At 39.9% G+C, this 22,126-nt stretch overlaps 1 protein-coding gene across 37 annotated transcripts in view; it reads right to left on the bottom strand.

Moving 5' to 3' along the window:
* Positions 1-2,735: 2,735 nt before the first annotated feature.
* ank3b (ankyrin 3b) overlaps positions 2,736-22,126 on the bottom strand; it is a 187,860-nt gene continuing 168,469 nt past the window's right edge. For 21 of the 37 annotated variants that reach the window (XM_056245887.1, XM_056245883.1, XM_056245893.1 and 18 more), the window contains 11 exons: positions 15,286-21,141; positions 13,225-13,299; positions 12,777-12,908; positions 12,421-12,564; positions 9,582-10,260; positions 9,257-9,479; positions 8,205-8,291; positions 6,445-6,528; positions 6,182-6,319; positions 4,808-4,890; positions 2,736-3,986 (listed from right to left, as the gene is read on the bottom strand). In XM_056245887.1, coding sequence (XP_056101862.1) covers positions 4,825-4,890; positions 6,182-6,319; positions 6,445-6,528; positions 8,205-8,291; positions 9,257-9,479; positions 9,582-10,260; positions 12,421-12,564; positions 12,777-12,908; positions 13,225-13,299; positions 15,286-21,141 — 7,484 coding nt within the window. In that variant the 3' untranslated portion in view covers positions 2,736-3,986; positions 4,808-4,824. The remainder of the gene's footprint in view (positions 3,987-4,807; positions 4,891-6,181; positions 6,320-6,444; positions 6,529-8,204; positions 8,292-9,256; positions 9,480-9,581; positions 10,261-12,420; positions 12,565-12,776; positions 12,909-13,224; positions 13,300-15,285; positions 21,142-22,126) is intronic. The other 16 variants (XM_056245906.1, XM_056245908.1, XM_056245907.1 and 13 more) reach the window with 9 other exon arrangements.

Genomic DNA, 22,126 nt, shown 5'->3' with positions numbered 1-22,126 from the left:
GAGTCGCCACTCGCTACAGCGACCCCTACTGGTGCGATTCATTACAGCCAGTCGCATGGGGTTAGAATTGTTGCATTATTCCAAATAAATAGATTGAGATTGCCAAATAAGGCTGAATCCCAATTCTCTGTCTTACCCCTTCCCCTTAGTTTTGCACGTTCACGTTCACAAAAAATATTCAAATTCACAAATAAATAGATTAAAATCCACAAATAAATGTTAAAAGTTTCACAAAAATTCATAAAATTCACAAATAAATAAAATGAGATTTGCAAATAATTGTGTTTTATGTCACAAATTGTTGTCATAAATAATTATGTCACAAACACAACTCTGCCTGCATGGCATTAATTTGTGGATCGCTTCCGTGCATTTGTGAATCACTTTCTATGCATTTGTGAATCGCTTCCTGTGCATTTGTAGATCCCCTGCACACATTTGTGGATTTTTGAAACATTTTTTGGTTTGTGACAAGGTTTGTGACAAAACACATTTGTAAATATTTTTTTTATTTGCAAATCTCATTTAATTTATTTGTGAATTGTATTAATTTTTGTGAATATATTTTTTTGCATTTATTTGTGAATCTCAATCTATTTATTTGGAATAATGCAACAATTCTAACCCCATAGAATCGGTTCGTTCAAACGGTTAGTTCTGGAAATGTGTGGGGCTTGAATTCAGGCACGATTGGGCTCAACAATAATTCTGCTCTTTTAACTTTTTTTGTTCAAAGGCTCATAATATCCCTAAACAGGCGTAAATTGTTTCTTAGACGTTTGCTGAAGCAGCACAGACAGTGTAATCATGTGCAAGCTGCTCATTTTCTCAGCTGATCAGATTTAGCCAGATTTAAAAATATATATATTTCTAAAGATTATTGTGGCACACATGTCTATTTGTATGTTTAGTATCAGTTTAATCAATTACTAAAATATTACATTCAAAAAATATATTTTTATAATATAAAAAGCTCCACCTGCAGGAAGACAATGGGCTCTATGCACGGCGGTATTTCCGGTGAAGGTCTAAGGATGCTCGATTACTTCCGCCGATCGTAGAGTCCAATGCTATACCGAGAATTTATATTGGTTTTTATACTCTATTGCTATACTAAAGAAACGTTAGTCACAAAAACAGACAAAACAGACACCCCTCGTTTTGTTTATCCTTCTTTGTTTATTATATTAAATAAACACAACTATATATAAAATTACATCTAAACGTATTAAAGTTTCGTTTCAAAGACGAGAGGACAGTAAATTTTGAAGACTCTGCCATAATCCCGTTTTCCTCGGTTTTCCTCCGCTTTAAATCTTCCCAACCGGAAACGCAAGAGCATCCTTGCATCAAACGCGGAAGTTATGCGTGCATATAGCCCATTGTTGGCCTGCCAAGTATTATTATTTTTAATTAAAGCAGCACTAAGTAGGAATTCCGTTTTTGTCAAACAGCGACCCCTAGAGTCGCTGTGGAGTACTTGTACTGTCGTGAATAGCACTCACGCAGAGATGGCTCGCACTCACGGCCGGATCCCCTCCCCCTGTACACCGGTACCTGTTCAGTAGGATGGACGCTGTAACGAGTTGAAATAAGGTATGGCCCCTTTAAGAGCTGCGCGCGCCCTGTTTAACTGTCGGCAGTCTGTATTGTATGTGCGTCTCGAACACCACATGTATACAGCGCCGGGTTATTTCTGTTTGATGCTCATTTTATCAGATCTGTTTTATGTTTTTTTTTGCCGTAAAGCAATTCGTTACCTCGCGAGACCTGATATCACACGATACTTCCTAACACTGAGGCCGGCGGCCGCCGGCCCAAAGTTGCAAGGGTGGTTTTGCGGCTCACAGGCACCAGGGGGGTGCGAGACGACCACCATTCAACACGAAATCAGTAATATAAACATAACAATGACTCCAAAGCTGTTCGGTTAAGGTAAAAAAGTTACTTAGTTCACCTTTAAATAGTCTGTCAAATGTTTAGCTGAGTATTCCATGTAACCAACATTCCAAACAAATCTTGCATTCTAAATAGTATGAACTGCAAGCCAATGCAATTTCTGACTGTTGAATCCAAATTTCACTAGTTGAGACTGCCAAAGGAAGCTGAACACTGCTGAAATATTATTTCTTTGGTAATATGTAATTTAAGGGTTACTTCACCCGAACATTCTGTCATCAATAACTTACCCTCATTTTATTCCTTCCGTTTATCTTCGGGACACACACACACACACACTTTTTATATTCTGTCATTTTTGTCCATCCTTTGAAAGTCACAGAACCAAAATATTCAAGCTTTAAAGAGATTTTAAAAGTAATCCAAATCAAGCAGTTTAATCCAAGTCGTCTACTTTTAAGAACATTTATGTTTTAAGACATTATGTCAACCAAGACCATTTTGTCCACACTTCATCAAATGTTGAGTGCCTACTGTAAAGAAAAAAGATCAAACAAATTGTAAAGTATACAGTATTTGTACAGTATAATTCTATGTAATCATTATGATATAGGGCTACATTTGTACAATAATAAAACACTGGACAGGATGATTGTTTTTACTGCTTTACACTAATGAGGAATGTGTGGGGGAAATGTGCTTAATTATAATGAGAATAATATTTTATGTCAATATCTTATGTTTCTTTTGTTTTAGGGATGAATATGCCCTAGACATGACTTTCATTATGAGATTCCCCCATGTAAATGTTAATGTTGGAAAAGAAAGAAAACACATTGAGGGTTTGAACACAATTTATTATAAGCTTAAATAATTAATTTGATCATCCAGTGTATGCTTTTTTTTTCATACATATGTTTGTTACCAGATTTATCATCCATTAATGCTTGGGTGATTTCTCAATAATGCACCGAAACCAGAGTAAAATTTCCCCCAAAACCACAGCAGCCTTGAAAAGTAGTAAAACACTGCTAGAATGATTACAAATGACAGGCTGACAGAAAGACTTCTACATCTTCGAGCCAACACACACGAGAACAGTTAAAAGTGCATCACGGCAGTCCACATGACGCATTCCGGTGAGCATTCGGATTTCAGTAACTGTCACTATCTGTAACTGCATAGGGAAACCGGCGCTGTGATGTGACGGGACACAGTGTATTTTAGTGAAGCTGAACAATGAGTCAGTGGTGGTGTGATACTGTCATCTTTGTTAAAAAAACAACAAAAAAAGGTAAGCATTAGCAAGGCTGTGAGTGTACACGTACAGAACATCATTCCCCCTTCTCTTGTGTGTTATGCCGTTTAAAAAAATCAAAATAAAGTGATTCACATGCATGAAAATATTAGTACTCTGAAGAAATCTTTGAACAAAACTACAGCTGCTCCAATGTCCGTACCACTGAGAGCCGCAGTAGGTTTAAAAGAAATATCAGTTGTTAAAATCAAGCTGGCTTTTTTCATTTACAAACATTTTCTGCTAATAATTATACAAGTGCATGTGAAGCGTTCCCTTAAAATTGGAATCAGAATTGGTAGTTCATTCCTACACACTTGCCAGTGCATTAACAATATTGTGACCCACTTTCGAATTTATACAGTGTCATTTATATACATCCTAAGATCCAACAGCATTATACACCCCGACATTATGGGTCCGAGAGGAAAAAAATGTAAGGCGAGTGTTGAAGGTGATTCAAACAAGTCTCTCCATTTCTGTCAACCAGCAATATGTTTCGTGGCCTCTTTGGTCACGGAAGTGCTTGAGCGCTGCCATGGAGCGTCTCGCATCGGACGCCCCACCCCAGTCGATTGAAACGTCGCACCAACAATGTCTTCTCGACCATTAGCCATTATTGACAGAAACACGTTTTTTTTTTTCATGCTCATGCGAAATCAAAAGTCGTCTGGCTGAAAACCATTTGTTTTTATGAAAGCTGCAGACACACGTTCCTCATCCCCTGACCTTGTGTACGCGTTTCCAGTGACCTTTCTCCCAGGAAAATGGTTTCGAAACACTTTCAAATCTGAAACACAGTGACATACAGGACAAAAAGAAAGAAATTATATTTTTTGTAGAAGTGACATAATACGATAACCAAGAACATTTTGATCACACTTCCCCATATGCTGGGTGCTCAAGCAAGCATCATTTTCAATTTTAGGCAAACTATCCCTTTAAGAAATGCCTTTTGATATACATTGCAAAGGCGCATTCAAAATTCTGAATTTCACCTCAAAATCTAAAGATAAAAAATAAAAATATATATATTTTTCACAAAGAAAATGAAAATATGCGGGAAGCGGAAATTTCCAAACATCTGAGAATACAGTAGATTCAAAATCGAATTTAATCTTGGAAAAAAAAAAGCTTTAGGATTTGGAAAGAGTAGAACAAATAAATATTATGAAGTAAAATCCACAACAAAATATTTATGATCCTGCACTGTTTCTTGGCCAGTAATTAAATTGAAGCAAACCTTATAGTTAACAAAAAAAAAAAAGTTTCATTAATTAAATTTCATGTTGACATTAGATGTCAAGTCAATGTGCGAATTCACAACGCAAGACCCAAATGACCCTTCAAAACACTTTGTCTTGGTCTAGAGCTCTAGACACAGTGCTATCAGTAAGAGAACAACTGCATGGACTAATTTGCTGTGTCTGCGTGTCATCAGTGGGCTGCGGTCTGCTGGAAAAATCGCTGTAACAAAGCACATTTCTCTGGTGACTATTGTGTTGATGACTACACACAAATCTACCGCCTGATCGGGCAGGATTCTACACTGCTCTGCTTTCTACTCATTGACTTCCACTGACCTTTCTAGTTGTATGCCTATGGGCTTACCAAAAAGAGCACAACTGTTACGATTGACCCTTTTCCTCCCTTTGTCTTCCTTCCTTCTTTTTGCCCTTCACTCCTCCTCCAGTCTGAAATGACAGAGATAGATAAAGCATGTTAGAGATGACTCTAAAAGAGTTGTCATACAACACAGTGTCTGCAGGGTTACTGTTTCCAATGCCCATCCATGGTACCACAAGCAAACTCTATAAAAGAAATCAATTAAATCGCAGCCACAGGACACATCAACAATGTGCCCTCAAATTTTTTTGTTTTATAGAACTAACAGCCACATGAGCAGAAACACCACCTGTGCAGTCAGTCTTAGGTTTAGTCAGTGTCATTCTTTACAAAGAAATTTTTATACAAATACATGTCTATATTTTGTATAAAAAAAAACTAATTTCATTATTTTTAAATTATAATAAAAAAGACTGTATATTTATAATAAATATTTAATATATATTGTATAATTAATATATATCCCGCAGCAGATGTAGGCAGGTGGAGCTGGGGGAGGTAGAGGGTTTCGGAGGAACTCTGAGGACTAGACTACAGAAAATAATTTAAAACAATTTAAATGTTAATTAATTCATTACATTTATATAGCGCTTTTCTCGGCACTCAAAGCGCTTTACATAGAAGGGGGAATCTCCTTAACCACCACCAATGTGCAGCATCCACCTGGATGATACGACGGCAGCCATATTGCTCTAGAACGCCCACCACACACCAGCTTACTGGTGGACAGGAGACAGAGATTGCTTGTTGAGCAAGCAATCTCATTGGCTGCAGGACACAAGAGGCCAATCAGCCTAGTTCAGTTTCATGACTGAACTATAGATGTGCCATGCAATACTGTTATATTTTTGGTTAATTTGTTTTTGTGAGATAACTCAAGATAAACTAGCTTTGTCAAGATACCTGTAGCTTTTATTATGAAAAGTAAGTCATGCTCATGAGAAAAAATCCTAAAACATGTTAATGCATGGCCTCTATGGCCTTCTTTATGTCTGGAAAGGCATTTATTTTTCACTTTCATTTGTTTTAGAATGCAGCCTAATTTAATCAGCATAGTTTCAGCTTCAGCTGAAAATCAATGGACATGCGGATGGACTCCAGCTGAAACTGTTTCGCTGATTCTTTTTTGAGTCTGCTTTCTCTTCTGAATGTTTTTTGTTCTGTGTGGGAACAACATTAAAACTGCGTGGCTGCACGCTCACAGCAAGAGAACACAGCATATCAATCAACACAGATCAGTTTTCCCATTAATGAAGCCACGTCAAACCAAAATCTTGGGTTAGATTCCTCATACAACACATGTTTTGCACAATGTAGGCCTGCACTAGCATTAGCATCAGCACTGCACACGAATCCAACCTCAGTGTGCACTCTGTGGGGCCCGGGGCCCCCCTCCTCCTCCTGCTCGGCCCTACTGGCCTGCCGGGAACGCTTCCCACGCTTTCTCCTGCCTTTCTCCTCAAAAGCAGCTGTGCGATGAACCACCTTACGGGTGACCTAGAGAAGGGGGTAAAGTCACGACTCATGGTACTGGTTTATACCGACACGGGGACAGTGGGAAGAGAACAGATGTGGTAAAGTGAGGAGATGGGGACACTGCTAGGGGTGGGCATGGACATTACTTTTCTGGTGACTATGTTTCCATCTTCGTCCGTGTACTGCTCCTCTGTCACTGTCTCACCAGGGATGTTTTTGGCCTGATCACCCTACAGAGGTGGGATGCATGATGAGACATTTCAGATTCTTTACTTTGTTTTGATCTTTGACTCAGACACGCACACACACAGGGTCTGTGAGGACATTTAGAAAGCGATGTAATTTCAATTTCATTTGGCTAAAAAAAAGAGAGAGATGTATTTTGGTGTAAGAAAATATAAAGATTCAAACCAAACATGCTGATGACAACGTCATCACTACAGGCAAAAAGCAGGCAAAAAACACAAAAAGGAAACAGCATGAGCTAATTGTCTTATGCTGGCTTATCTTTCAAATGACATGCCAAAAACACCACTCTTTAAATTAATCCTGTAAATCCAGCCAAGTTTTTATATATATATATATATATATATATATATATATATATATATATAATCAATGTTTTTAAAATTTGGTTTGGTTAAAACCAAATCTGTAAAATCAAGATGCACAAAATGAGGTATCAATATGTAGCGAAGCTTAATATCAATATGAAGTATTAGTAGTGATGCTTTAGCAAGCACATTAAATTAAAGGTAGGGTAGGCAATGTTTTACATAAAAGCTTTTTGTTATACTGGTTGAAACTCCTGATAGCAATCAATAATAGAAGTGGTCAAATATATATATATCTTTTAACATATATCTTCTGTGGAAGTCTCAGTACCCAAAAATGTCCGTCCTTTTATTTCATTCGGTCCAAATGCAATGATAGGATGTCCTACCAGAGTGCCGCAAACAAACAGTAGCCACCTTTTACAGAACCAAAACAACAAGCTTATGCTGTGTTCACGCCAGAATTACAGTAATTAATAGATGGAGTGATCACCCATGATGTTCTACTCTGAGCGGTTCACGTCTTCAGACTCGGATTTATGCATTTCTAAGGCAACACTATAAAAATGAATCAGTAACAGTCAGGTGGTACAAGTCAGAGTTCGTTCAGTTGTTTACGTCCATTATTATTGTAATGTAATGTCCTTTGAGACATGAGGTCTGTGGCAAGCAGGACGAAGCCAAGAGCCGTGGGAACAGTGCGAGGCCGGTGGCCTGAGTGTTAATGAGTGTAACCTGCGTGCCGCACTTGAGTTTCTCACAGAGGAGCTTTGGGAGCATGAAAGGAGGAGCAATGACAGTGAAAGAGAGAGGACCAGGCATGGACTATTTTACGTTGTTTTATTATATTTGAATGCAGCAGTCGTCCGTGAGGGGCTGCCGCTTTACTTTCATTTTGTGTTTGTTTATGATTAAAGTGTTTTAACGTTCGCTGGTTCCTGCCTCCTTCTTCCCTGATTAACAAACCTTGCTACAAGGTAATTTAACACTGTCTGTTGTGACGTTTTGCAGACTCAGCTGAGCGCATTCATATGTTTTGAAGGAGGCGTGGCTTTGAAGAGCACTCTGAAGGGAGGGTGGGATCTAATGCTTTCAAGGCTTGATATAGCTAGCCGCTCCAAAATAGCCTACCCTATCTTTAATAAAAATAAAGAAGAAAATTAAAAGACGAAAGAAAGAAAAACAGATGACAAGAGAGGCATAAACACTTCAGAAATCACAGCAACTTCTTCATGAAAAGTGGCAGTGTGCTAATCACTTCAATCCTTCTTAGCACACAGACTTAAGCCCACGCAAATTTTGTAGCACACAACCCGGCCCAAAACTACAAGAGTGAGTTCCACTCATAGTACCTTCAGAATCACTCTCCGCCGATACACTCTGGTGGTGACAGTCTCTTCTTCATCAGAGCTGTATTCATTATCTCTACGTGCTTCCTGCTAGAGTCAGGTCAGCACATTACAGCAGTGAATGAGCAATCAAGCTCATATGAAATGCTTCAGACATGTTCTTCAAGTTACAAATCTCAAGAATTGATGGTGACCCAGCCTTGATAATGGTATCATTTCTTTCAATGGAGAACATATTTGCGTTTACATGTGCAGTTATAATCAATCTAAAGTGTTTCGTTTTTTTTGCATAGTCGAGCAACAGTCTGTCCACGTATACAGGATAGCTTTGATGCGTAATCAAGTAATTCAAGTAATTCAAGTATTAAATACAATGCACATCATACATCAAGCGTAAAATACCAAGGGCAATCGTAGTCTAATTAAATGGGTATACATGCTGGAATAAGCCAAGCTACCATTATCTAGGTCTGTTAGCCCATCTGGTATGATTTCAGTCAGAACTTTTAAAAAAGTACATAAAAATGTACTTTTTAAAAGAAATATCGTTAGAAGTTCCCTGAATTACTATGAGTATTGAGGGTGTGTCTCAATCCACTTCCTAATTCCCTATGGTGTGATTCAGGTACTTGCAAAAGTCTTGATCTACTAAATACTAGGACATTGAATACTTAATTACCCGTGACACGATTACAAGGTTGCACATTCTGCCTTAGCTGGTATTGCTGCAACCAACATCTTTTTGGTAATATTTACGTTGTTTAGTGTGCATCTTCGTTGCACCTTGAGACTTCAGAGACCAGAGAAGGCCTAGTGATATTTGTAGTAAAATAATAAAGTGAAAATGTTTACAGTGGATTGGAACTTTCACAAAAGAAGAGGCCAAAAGAAATAGCTGAATCCCTGGGCAGTGTACTTAGTTCTGGACAAACGGGCAGATCGAGACACCCTGAGCCATGTGAGTGCATGCTTGGTTACAAACTTGGTTTATCTATCTTAGACTATCTACAGGGCATTGGTGTCATTTTTTCAAGGTCTCTTAAAGAACACTGTACCTGGACTTTAGGCTCGGAAACCTCCTCCCTGTGGTTTGGTCCTCTGTCCTCCAGAGCCTCACTGCTCACTTCCTCTCGTCCAGAGTCTTTCCTTGCTTTGCCCTTTGGTTTGCTGAAAGACTCACTGGCGTCTGGTGATAAGACAGCTTGGGCTTGGAGTACTAGATGTTCTCCATTTTGCTTCTCAGCTTGCACTCCAGGTGTTGAGGACATTGGCTCTTGGCTGTGGATGCATTGAAGTTTAAAATACATTACTTGATTGATACCTAACCTGCTGAGCTTGTGGAATAAGATGACTACAGTTTGTTAATAGAGGTCACGGTACCTGAACTCTCTTTGCCCTTGTTTATCAGCCCCCAGTCCTTGGCCAGAAGTTGCCGTCTTCAAGTTTGCACCGGATATCTCACTCTGCAGACCTGAAATTGAAGACATGTCTTTTTCTGCTTGCTGCACTTGGGAGAGGATTGCTTGCAGCCTCTCATCAGTCATCTCCTCATCCTCTGAGCCTTCCTCAAACTTAATGTTCTCCAAGAGAGACTTTATCTTCTCTTGGGTCATCTCTTCATCAAACCCAGACTTTCCACTCTCTCCAGGAGCTTCACTGGCTGAGGCACAAACAGGCATCTTAGGTTCCTGCTGCTCTTTTACTGACCAGTTTGGGAAGACATCTGATTCTTTGGAGGTTCCCTCACTGTCACGTTGTTTTGAGGGGGCAACAGATTCATGGCTGACACCAAGGTCATCTTCAGCTGACCCATCCTCTTGGCTAACAGACTCTCGACCTCCAATAGAGGTGTCCTCTGCCATGACAGTAGGCGGCTTGGCATCTGTAGACACTGAGCCACTAGTGGTTGGCAAGGACAGTTCACTGGGTCTAACAGGGGCACTAAAGGGGAAGTTTAGCCTACTGTCCTCACTAAAGAAATCATCCTGGCGAAGAGGGGTAGGGGGCTCATAGGTCAGCTCTGAGGGACTCTTGAGCTCCAGCTCAATGTTGTGGTAACCTGAGTGATACAACACAGTGAGATGGAGACGAACAGCACTAGTGCACAAGGCCACAGCAACAGATGTTATGACAGAGGCCTTTGAAAATGTCATGGAGGAGCATGTCGTGTTAGGGTGGTCTTCTGAATTTAATATGCCCTAACTGTATGGATTTTAAGGAATATTCTGGGTTATTTGCAGAAGTTCCTCCAACTAGAGTAGTCCCACCGTAAAATTTAGATAACTTTACAACTCAAATAACAAACATTTTTACTTAACAATACATTTAAGTGATTTAGCAAAAATACAAGCTTCATATTTCACCTGTTAAACCTTGTGGTACACTTGCCCCACAGACTCCTATTGTATATGGATTATTGTAAGTTTGTTTTCACAAACAAACTGAAGGAAAAGTTATTTTCTGTGGTAGTCGAAAGGGTACCCAAGATGGCCGATAGAAAATAAGTGAACCCAGAATATTCCATTACAAGTATACCATAAAGGTAAGCAACATATAGTATAATTAGTATAGTTATTGATATCTTATAGTTCACCATGTAATTTTCAAAGGCAGATAATTACAACACTAAATATAAAGTTCTGGAACAGTGGGGTCCTGACGTAAATGGAGAAAGATGGGTGATGATGATGAGGAAGAGGAAACAGACTGAGATTGTTTGGTCAACTCTTTAGGGACAGGAGATACAAAGGATATGGATGAAGTAGGGGCAGTAGAAACTATCATGGACACCAGGTTGCAGAAAAATGGAGCAAGACAAGATAAGATGTTGAACAGTGTTAGAAACATAAGACTTATGAGGATGATTTTGCTGTATGAAGATAAGAATGCAATGTTAATAACAGAGTGAGTTACCATAGCATGAGTGAAGAGCTGTAGCAAGAGCTAGCACTGATTTACACCAGCACAGAAAGAGAAACTATGCTACAGAGCTACGCTTTGAAATGAGGCAAAATTGTTGCTATGAAAGAGTTGGTAGGCAGTGGAGAAGCAGCTGGTCTGTATTTGAAGCAAAAACACTCTATCAGGAAGGTTCAGAGGTTCGGGGATACTGAAGGATCAGGCAGCTTGACAGCAAGCAGACATTCCATAGTAGCCAGAGCCATGCTATCGATAAAGCTTCCAAACTACTGTATGATCATTATTCATTAGCACCACACAGAGAGAAACATTAAGGCAATCATGCTGTAAAAGCAGGTTGGATATTATTATGTTTTCATGTATGTTTAATATCTCAGAAAGTATAGTGAGAAAACAGAGTAGAGAAAATTAGAGCACTATTGCTAATAGCTAGTTGCTATTGTATTGTGGAGTATACTTTGTATACACATAAACATAATCTTTATCTTAATCCTGTATGAACCAAATCTTAAACCCATCAGATACATCACACAAATAGATTATAAGGCCTTAGCAGATATTCCAATAGAGCACAATAATAAATGTCCCACATTTTTTAGTGGCCTTGGATCTGACAGGATTTTTCCCAGGCAAATCCGGGGGTCCCACACTTAAAGAGTTTCAAACCATGAACCAAACCAACTAGCTTTAAAAAATCTGAACATTACAAACAAAAAAAGAATGTAAAAATCGGAATACATTATCAAAGCTGTTGACGAATAGACACTGATTATAAGTATAAAAACAATATTTAAACTTATTGCATAATATTCAGATATATACAAGTATTTAATTAGAGTGAGAGGGCTAAGAGACTGAATCATTATCACTCATATTGCAGTTTACACATAATTGTTTCTCTATGGTGATTTTATTTTTTATTTTTTAACTTGTGTAATTTAAACTATTATTGAGATGGGATTAAGTTTTGATTCAGCATTATCTTGTCATGTCATGTGTCACCCATAGCTGCATGCATTAATGCTTTCATACAAACATACAATCATAATAACTCAATATATATATATGTTCACACTGATCCCTGACTGGTCCAATACCAGGCTGGGAAATAACAGTGTTGATAATTGGTGAATCTAACTGATTAGAAAGGAAGATTGAGATTTAAACTTAAACTTGAGTTTAAGTTTATACTGGGCTTAAATTTAGAGCAATAAGTGTTTTGCCATGATGGTTCTATGAATCTACAGATTTGTGAGAGACATAGAGAAGTAGAGTTCAGGTAGATGGGGCTAAACTTTACCATCAGCCTGCTCCTGGGAAACTGCGCTATCATCTGCAAAACACCTTGTGCCTGAAATGTTACCATAGTCAAATATCGGCCCTTCCAGCAATGTCACAATATCCAACCGATTGATCTTAGTCAGGATTGCAGTTAAGGCATCCGCTAAAAGGAGAAAAGAAAATATTTTCATGGTTGCACATATCAGCTAAAATAAATGATGCCTTGAAATTATAAACAAAGTTATTTCTTGTATAATGGCTGAGAAAATTATTTGGATGCAGAAGTCTCTGTCCCTGTCCACACTTTACCAACCCTTCTCCCTTCCATATGATTAACCCTCATTCAGAAAATATGTAGTCCATAGGCATACTTACTTGTAGCGTTTTTACCATCTCGGCTAACCCATTTCTTTAATAGCATGAAACTCTGAGCTGTCAATGAGTTGGGGTTTTCCACACGGATGTGATTTATCTCATCAACCGAAAATTCCATTTCCCTGGCCAGTTCTGCAACACATTAAAAATAGATTAACAACTCCTCTGTCTTTACCACTCCCCCGTACACATGTGCGCAGTACTGCAGTGACTGCAGACGGCACACCCTACTGATCACAGCAGCACCGATGCTTTGAGAACCAACAACAAAAGACAAAGCCATATGTGCACACAATGAGAAAAAAAAATTGCATTTAGTCCTAAAAATGTTATATAAATTACTTTAATAAATTACTTTACATACATTACAGATATAAAAACAAGTACAGTATATTTGTGCTGAGGTGATTATGTAACACTTTGTCCTCTAGGTGGTGTCATTTCTTACCAGTCCAACTTAGACCAAGATGATCCGCCACAATAGCCATACGCAAATCTGTTCTTTCACAGGGGCTCTGAGGGCCTGAGAGCAGAAAATGGAAAGTCATGAAAATCTTTTAAACGTATGTTATTCAGAGAAGTTAGAAAAGTAATAAAGCAGACAACCCTATTATGATCAAGCAAAGAGAATTAAAAGTCTTAGGGAGATTCTGGCATACTTTGGCCATATCCAAATTATAGGTTGGGGGACATTGTTCAGAAAAGAGTTATAAAATATTTTGATATAGTCAATTAATATGTCAGTGGTTTTAAGATGTTAGATTTGTGAAGAATGCATCCTATCAATCTAACAAGAAATGTTTCATTAAAACCTTCTGACAGTATAATCTTACCAGAAACAAATGAATCCCAAATAAAGAGGTCAATTTAAATGTCTCTACAGCTACAGCAGAGGTTCAAACGTGAATTCACAGTATCGTATGAAACTGAACATGCGGCATCTTCATTGCTGTGCTAGGACTGTGTGTCTGCGTGGGCTCACGAGATTGACAGGCTTCCTTAGCACTTTACAAGAACTAGAAACCAATTAAAATGGCCAGCAACCCACTAACACTGGCATGCTACAGTAAAACTGACTAATCCATAGAAAGAGATCTGAAGACAGGTTTAGAGACCAGTACACAAGTACACAAAGAGAGAGAAAATGACAAATGACAAAGATGACATCTACAGTCAGGTCACACCACAGACAGTCACAACGGCTCATGCAACTAAGATCATACAAGTGGAAAGTTTTACAAACTAGGCTCGATCTCCACGCAGGGGGCCACTTGAGGCCCAGCACCCTGACTGCCTTCACCTCCATCAGTCCTCCTCCTACTCCTCCTCCTCCTGTCTCTGCCGGACTGCTCAACCTGTAATCTCACGTCTCTACTAGCAGACCTGGATGTACTGGAGGGTTGCGATGCTTCTGACAAAGATGTGTTCCTTGATGTGCTGCTTTCTCCATCCTTATCATATACCTGCATCTCTTTCTCTTTACTGGAAAGGCAGTCCACCAACTTCACTGTGCTACTAGGTATTAAATTACTACTAGAACTTTTTCCAACCTCACGTGAAGTCTTTTGACCACATTTACTGCCTGATCTACTGACTGGACCGGTTTTTGATCTTTTGTTGGTGGTTATCGCTTCAGTTGGCTGTGCTTTAACTTTTTGTTTGGCCATTGTTGTAGTCCTACATTTCCCCACTGGTGAGGAACTAACATTTTTGACTTTCATCATTGGGATGCTAGATTTAGGCTTCACATCTGGGAATGGATCTAATCGACTCCTGGCTACCTGTCTAATCTTCTGAATTGGTCTCGAAGATGTTCGATCGTTTTTACAAGCCAGTGGTGGATGAGGTATTCTTACTGGCAACCTAGACTTTGGTGGCTTTCTTTTAATGTCTTTGCGCTGGGAGATAACATCATTATTCTCTATACTACCATCTCTGAAAGTACCAGTGTTCTTTCTGACTGAATCCTCATATTCGTTTATTACTTTAACTGAACAAGGCTCAGACATTGACAGCTGTTCGGGTTGTACACTGCTTTGCAGTGAGCGATGTGTTCTAGCATTTAAGGCCTCAAGATTAGCATTATTACTGCAATTTCTGGAATTATTGCACGTTGTTTGGAGGTGTGCTTGCGGCTCTGCCCTCGATGAGTCTGTCCTTTGATTGTACTTGCTTGTTCTACAGGTTTCTGGTCCTATTTGATGTGCAGTCTCTGGTGTTTGACCTTGAGAACTATCCCCGTCTACACAAACAAAATCTCTCCTCTCAACATTGGAAGTTTTAAGTCTTATCTTAAAAGAAGAACATAAAGAACTGACTTCTGAATAGGGGGGGGGCTCCATGTCATGAGATGTGTCAGAGTGGTCAGTGCATATCTGAATGATATTGTATGATATAACAGTGTTGTCCTCCGTCTTAATTTGTGCTCTCTCAACTATTTGTGGATTTGAGGTGACTACATTTGGTTTTCTCACCCCATCCCCTATCCTCCCTCCAAATGTATGCTCACCAATCTGAAAAAATTGCAGCCTCTCTTCAACAAAATCCCGCTTGCTCATGTCAATCGCACCACTGCGGGTCATCTCAAACATCTTCCCTTCGTGGAAGGGGAAAGGGTTAGGTTCGCTAGTTGGTGTGCTTTCATCAGTTGGGGTTCTTGCAGGAGTTGTGTCAGGGGTCGTTGCTGTAGACTTGTCATCTACTGCTAGCCCAAACGGCTTGGGCTCATCATCTTTAATTCTAGCGTCCACTACTTCATCTTCTCCTCCCTTGCTTGACCAAGGATCAAAGCCTTTTGTTGCAACAGTTTTAAAAGGAGTATTAAACTCCTCATCAAGCTTGTAACTAAAGTAAGTGTCTGACAATCCTTGATCAGATTGTTTTCCATCATTTTCACTGTCCTTTCCATTCTTTTTGTTTGAGGGATCAGACTTAGCTTTGGTCTTATTGCAGTCCTCAGCTGGTGATTCTTCTTGAATTACTTCAAGTTTACTTTGGCAACGATCACTTGGTCTAGACATATTATCTGATGCCCAAATATCTTTTCTGTTCTCATTGGGAAATCCAAATGGTTTGGCAATAGAATCACATAAGCCGTCATCCTCATCCTGAAGTTCATATCCATCCAGAGAGTCAATCTCAGTGGCGTCAGTGTCATGAGAGAACTCTGCAGTTGTTGCTATTGAGCAATCTGTGATGGACTGATCATTGCCATTTTGTTCATAATCATAATCTTCTTCTTTTCCATTACCATTTTCCCCTGGTTCTTTATCATTCCCATTCGTGTCATGGTTTTTTGATTGGCTTTTCTTCAAATCTGTGTCCTCATCAATCTTAAAGGTATATTTCTTTATTGGAATGGGTTTAAAGACTGATTCCTCCTCACTTGAATCACTTTCATTCGCTCCTGGGGGTACAGGAGATGGAGGCTGGACTCTTATTATGGGTTCAGCAAGAAGATGCTTATCATGCTCCTCTTGGAGATTTACTTCCATCATTTCAGTCTCAGCCTCTGAGGAAGGAGTCGACCATTTTTTCTCAGGCTGTGACGAATCAGAATCCAAGGGTGGTGGAGGAGGAAATTCTATATATGCAACTCTTTTGTCTTTTGTCTCATGACTAGTTTCATGTTTACCATTGGCTTCTTTTTCTGGTTCAGATTCTTTCAAAGAAATAGCTTTGCCTTGATCACTATCTTCTGACTCCTCTGAAACCTCAGCTATTGGGCTTGCAATACCTGGCATAAATGCAATAAATGGATCAGGGGTTCTTGAGGTAAGATCATAGCTGACCTCTTCTGAGCTTGGTGTTTCTGGAGTCATTGGACTTTTGCCAGAGCTATCAATAAAAGAGAACTGTTCTAAGGTGTCATCATCTGGACTGCCTTGAGGAGATGTGGGCTGTTTCTGTTTAACTGCAAAAATTGTACGACTTTCTGAGCTAGCTATCTTTTTGAATGTTCCATTTGTTCCTCCTCCCATATCTTTGTCAGCCTGTTTCCCCACTTGGACACTTACATAGACTGGTAAAGTTTTAAGCCCTTTGAAACTTTCTCTTGTTGTAACTGTGGATATTTTTTCCACCGAACTAGTGTCACTTAGACCACTTGTTGTTCTACCTTCAACAGAGACTTCTTCAGACTTCTTTGTTGCAGATTCTTCTCTCTGCATCTCTGAACGGCCCAGAACCCTTGGTTTGGTCAAGGTAGGTATATGTGATGGGCCCTTTTCAGTTAATTTACTAAATGTGTCTTGATTCACCTTCTTTGACTGATTATTGTCTGCGGAAGCTGATGATGTTCTCACAGGAATATGAGATTCTGTCTTTTTCTTAAGGGTCTTTACCTGGAAGTCATTCCTATTGATATCATCCTTAGACAAGGAAGCTGTTTTAACAGTCTCATTTTTAATGTCACTTTTTAAATACTGCTGCTCTTTGAGATAATTAATTGCACTATCCTTATCTGCAATGTATTCATCTTTCAAGTCATGAGATTTCACTTTAGTAGAGCTCTCTTGAGTTTTATTGATTTCTTGATCCTTATTCTTCTCAAAAAGTGAGGCTCTTTTTACAATAGTATCTGATGTGGTACATTTTTCAAGTAAAGATTTTTCACCTGATTGCTTTGAGACAGCAGTACTACTGCTACTGGGAGGACCTTGAGCTTTACTACTCTGAGGGGCAACTTTACTTTTATCAGTTTCCGTTAGTTTTCTAGAAGGTGGTTGTCCTTCATCTGTGGAATCACCCTTTGAAGGTTTTGAACCAGTGAAAAACTGATATACTGGTAATTTACTTTCTGGCAGTTTTTTAACTGGTTGTTTTGATTGTGTCACAGGCACATTCTTATCCTGTTTCTGTGCTTCTGTTTCAAACTTTTGTAGAACAGAACTTACTTTAGAAGTCTTAACTGGGATTGGGGGGCCTGCATCACCTGCCTTTGCCTGCTGAGGGTCTTTCTGCTGTTTTGGCTTGTCCTCACTGAACTGTGACAGCACATGTCTCTCAGGACTGTTTGGCAGACTTGCACTTTTTCTTTCGTTTGTACTGCCAAACATCTTCTGCCTGCCTTTGTCCCATTCCTCAGCTGCACTCTTTTGTTTTTTCTCAGGGCTGCTGCACATTGAGCTTGACCCCGAACGTGTCTCCTGTGAAAGTCTTGTTGGTTTCTTTTTCTCAGGGGACTGGAGCTCATCGTTTAACTTTTCAGTTTTATCTCTAAAAAACTGAGAGACCTCACTCAGTTTCTCCTCTGCTTCTTTAATGGTCCGATCTACTCTATCTTCATAAATTAGTTTCTCTCTATTCCTGTCCTGCTTGTCTTGGGTGAATCGCATCCAAACTGCATGTTTAGGGCTACCAGGTTCTGTGGTGTAATGTAATACTGTAACTTTGTCATATTGCTCATCTTGAGGGGGATATTTACCTGATTTGTCTGATGAATCCCTTGCTGACTTTAATTTGGACTCCTTCCTGGGGCCAGCTACCTTTTCTCCATATATGCCTTCTGCCCCTTGTACCTCAGTGGCTATGCTATGTGACTGGTCTGCCACTGAGTCCTCAGTATCATAATGTGATATGTCTAATTTTTCTGAGAGCAACATTTTCTCCGCAAACCTGTATGACTCCCCTCTCAAATCGGACAACTCGTCATCATGATACTCAATAGAATGCTGGCTTAGAAGCTTTAAAGCTTTATATGACTCGTCTGCAATGAGCTGAGCTGAACTGGGACGACTCTCTTCCTCTTGAGAGACAGGTGTATTGACTCTGGATGTGTCTAAGAAGAATGGCAGTGATTCCTCAGCAGCAAGTTCCTCCTCATCTTGAAGAACCTCATAATCACCATCAATCCTTTCAACAAGCTCCTTGAGACCTCGGCCACCCTTGCATATAAACTCTGGATGCTTTTTAGTCTCTCTGATTATAACTTCAGTTGGGTCAGTTGTGTTGCCCTTTTCTATGTGCACCTCAATAATTCTCTCAACTTTGGGCTTTTTGTCTTTTTCAAGGAACCTTGGGGACAATTCATCTCCTTTAATGGTGTCTTGGCCAGCTTTGTGCTCAAATAAACCTGCTAATTCTTTGGAAGGATCTCTTCCAGACTGAAAAGCTTTCATTATGTCTCGGACTGACATTGTTTCTTCAATCCTGTCAGAGCCAGCATCTTTCAGTTGAGGTTTGTGGTAGACCATTCGAGTTGTAGTGGTAATATGAGTTTCTTCTTTGACGCATGCCAGCTCCTCAGAGTTGACTTTCATCTGCAAGGCCTTTACCTTATCTTTGATTGTGCTAACTGTTGGCTCAGGCTCAACTGAATTCTTCAAAGCTGCTGCCTCATCCATTAGTGGCTCACAGACCTCCTCCGGATGTTCATAGCTCCTGATAACGTGAACAACCTCAGTTCTGGTTTCTGTTATTACAGGGGGAATAGGCACATCTGTGAAGGGGGGTTTGGGCCCTGTGCTCTCTGCACTTTGAGGAGCAGATGGGGTCTTTTCACTTCTGGTTTCAAAACCACTATCTGAAAGGGGACTCTTATCTTGTTCATGGGAAAAGTCATCTGGAGATTCCAGGATAGCATCTGTGCCACTATAGGAATCGGCTAATTTACTCAAGTCTTTCTCTGAGGGAGAGGTCCGCATACCTGTGGGTGGCATTTTGAGCTTGTGCTCCGGTTTCATGGTGCGCTTCTGTTTGTCCTCCCCTTCCTTCCTTATTTCATCATATCTGCTCTTTACATCAGCTATTTTTGAGAGGGAACTAGCACCAAGATCATTAATTAAGTAATCAACCACTTTAGCTAAATTGAGATCTTTGTCTGACACTGTCTGCGGCCCAACAGTAAGGGTTGGTTCAAATGTTGGCAGGGATCGCAGGGCACTCTGTCGTGCCTCCTCAATTTCATCTTTGGAGAACTCTTCCCATTCATCCTCTGAGGCCCTCTCTTTACTTGAGTTTTTAGCCTCACTCAGGACATCTTTTGTGAGAATTTCACTAACTTTGACAAGGTCCTCTTTAACTTTCTCAACCAAACTGAAAGGCTCTTCATCCTCCATCTTGGACTCTTTCGAAACATGCGAGTGGAAGCTCTTGGCTGCAGCTGAGGAGTCTGTTTGTAAGATTGCAGTCATTCTTATCAGATCATCCTTCATATCTGCCACATCTTTAAGAATCTCTTGGCTGGATGCCAATGTAGGTGCGGCAGCTGCTTTGAGGACTGTTGGGGAAATGAAAAGTGAGGGCTTCTTTCGCGATGTAGAGGGCTGTGCTTGAGTGTGTGTCTGAGGTGTGATTGTTATTTTGTCTGGGACTTTCTTCCCCTGGGGTTCAGGGAGCACATTGACCACGGAGAATACTGGAACAGACATGGAAATGGATGAAATTGACGAGGTGGTGGCTGGAGATCTAAGGGAATCATAAACAGAACTTGATAAGTTTGATCTTAAAGGTGAAGATACAGATTTTAGCGCACTATAGTTTGACATAGAGCCAGCGTAAAATGCTTTCTCAGCCTCGTTGAAGGCTGCGCCAACACTGGCCGTGGCTGCTTGTGTTGTGGCTTGTATCCTTTCTTGTAAGCTGTAAGCCCCTCCTGAAAACCGACGGGAAGATGCAGAGGATGATGAGGGGTACTTTATCGGTGAAATGGATCCGTTTGACAGAATTGTTTCAGTACTGGCTATTGTAGACTTCGTTGATGAAGAAATCGATGACATTAGTGTCCCCCTAGTTGCATCTGTGGTGGTTTTAATTGAGGACAAGCTTGCTATGTTTCGATTAGGAGAGGACACTGCTATACTTGTGGGGGCTAGGGAAGATTTAAAGGCCAAAGATGTGTATGTATTTGGGGTCGACTTTATAGAATCAGAATGGGTCACTGTGGTATAAGTTCTGTCTAGCATAGATCCAGGTGAAGAAATCAAGTTAGCTCTTGAGGACAATGAAGCAGCAAGCCCCTTAATGGACACAGGATCTGTGCCAGTTTTACCCGGTGAAGACAGGAGACTGGAGGAAATTGGAACTTGATTTTGGGGGTGTTGAACCACAGTCTTTATTGGAGATGACATAGATCTGTATGTTCTAATGGGTGATGCTACATCGTTAACTGATTTAGCAGGAGAAGCGTTTGACATTCCTAGGGTGGACTTGATTGGAGAAGCGGAGGAAATAGACCATGCGGACTTTAGTGGCGAAGCAGATGGCGTGTTGGAAGGTGAACTGGAGAGGGAACCCAGTCCACATTTTGTTTGCCCAGGGACGGTAATAGGAGCAGTCGACCATGCCTGGTAAGATCTTGTTGAAAAGACAGGTTTGTGAGCGTAACCAGCAGGCAGTGTTCTTGTTGTACTTCGTTCAACTGTTTCTTTAAACAGATAAATGAAAATCCAACATAAATCAACAAAAAAATGGTGGGAAAACAGAGAGACCAGAAGGAAAAAATTGGTCAGTGGCGTTCGTCTTATAAGGAGGTAGAACAGCAGTTTTATGACGTGAAATGGAACTGAAGGTGAGGATGTAGCCAAAATAAAGACGATCCACAGAGATTCATGGCCCAAAAAGGGTTTACAAAACAAAACTGAAAGCCAACAAAGCGCGCACACACAGAAGGATGACACAAATGATGAACTACAAAACGTAAAATGGCAAGACAAATGCACACGACCAGAGTAAAACAATTTCACTTTTGACTTTTGATGTGCTAAATTCTCCTGTGACTGACTACCCTCATTTGCTGCAGTGCCTTTTATCTGTTTGCTTTATAAAAAAAAAGATGTTTCCCCAATTTGTATATTTTGACAAAAACAGAAGGCTCCAAAACAAAGAGCATCCTTGTTCCTATGCTATAGCTAAAAAACATATTATGGCAAATGCAGGCTAACAATGACTACAGTTCATAATATCACGCACATCATGCAGATCTGAGTAACCTTAGTGACAGGCAATTCAGTGCAAAGTGTGAAAGCACCCGAGAGAATCTATCTGTGAGTCTTCATGCATTTCCCTCAAAAATGCATTAAATTATTCTGCACAATCACAAAGCCAAAAGGAGCAAGACTGGTTGTAAACAGGAATTTTAAAAAAAGGAAATGATTTTTACTTTGATGCCAAACTGCATACAGTCTGCATTATTAAGACACTCAAAGTAAAATGTTATGAATGTTTCAAAATATAATTCTTGCTAGTGGGGGTAAAAATGAACAAATACAGTAAACAATATCTCACAAGCACAGGGCAAGCACGGCACACCAACTGAAATACCAAATTTTACATGCAAACTAAACTAAAAAAAAACAAAAACAAACAAGAAACAAGCATGTGGACTGTTCATGTATGGTAAGAATGTGCAG

Source organism: Rhinichthys klamathensis, unplaced genomic scaffold (assembly GCF_029890125.1).
Source record: "Rhinichthys klamathensis goyatoka isolate OS25496 unplaced genomic scaffold, OSU_Roscu_1.1 h1tg000035l_1, whole genome shotgun sequence".
Taxonomy (NCBI): Eukaryota; Metazoa; Chordata; class Actinopteri; order Cypriniformes; family Leuciscidae; genus Rhinichthys; species Rhinichthys klamathensis.
This window is presented reverse-complemented; position numbering and strand designations above follow the sequence as displayed.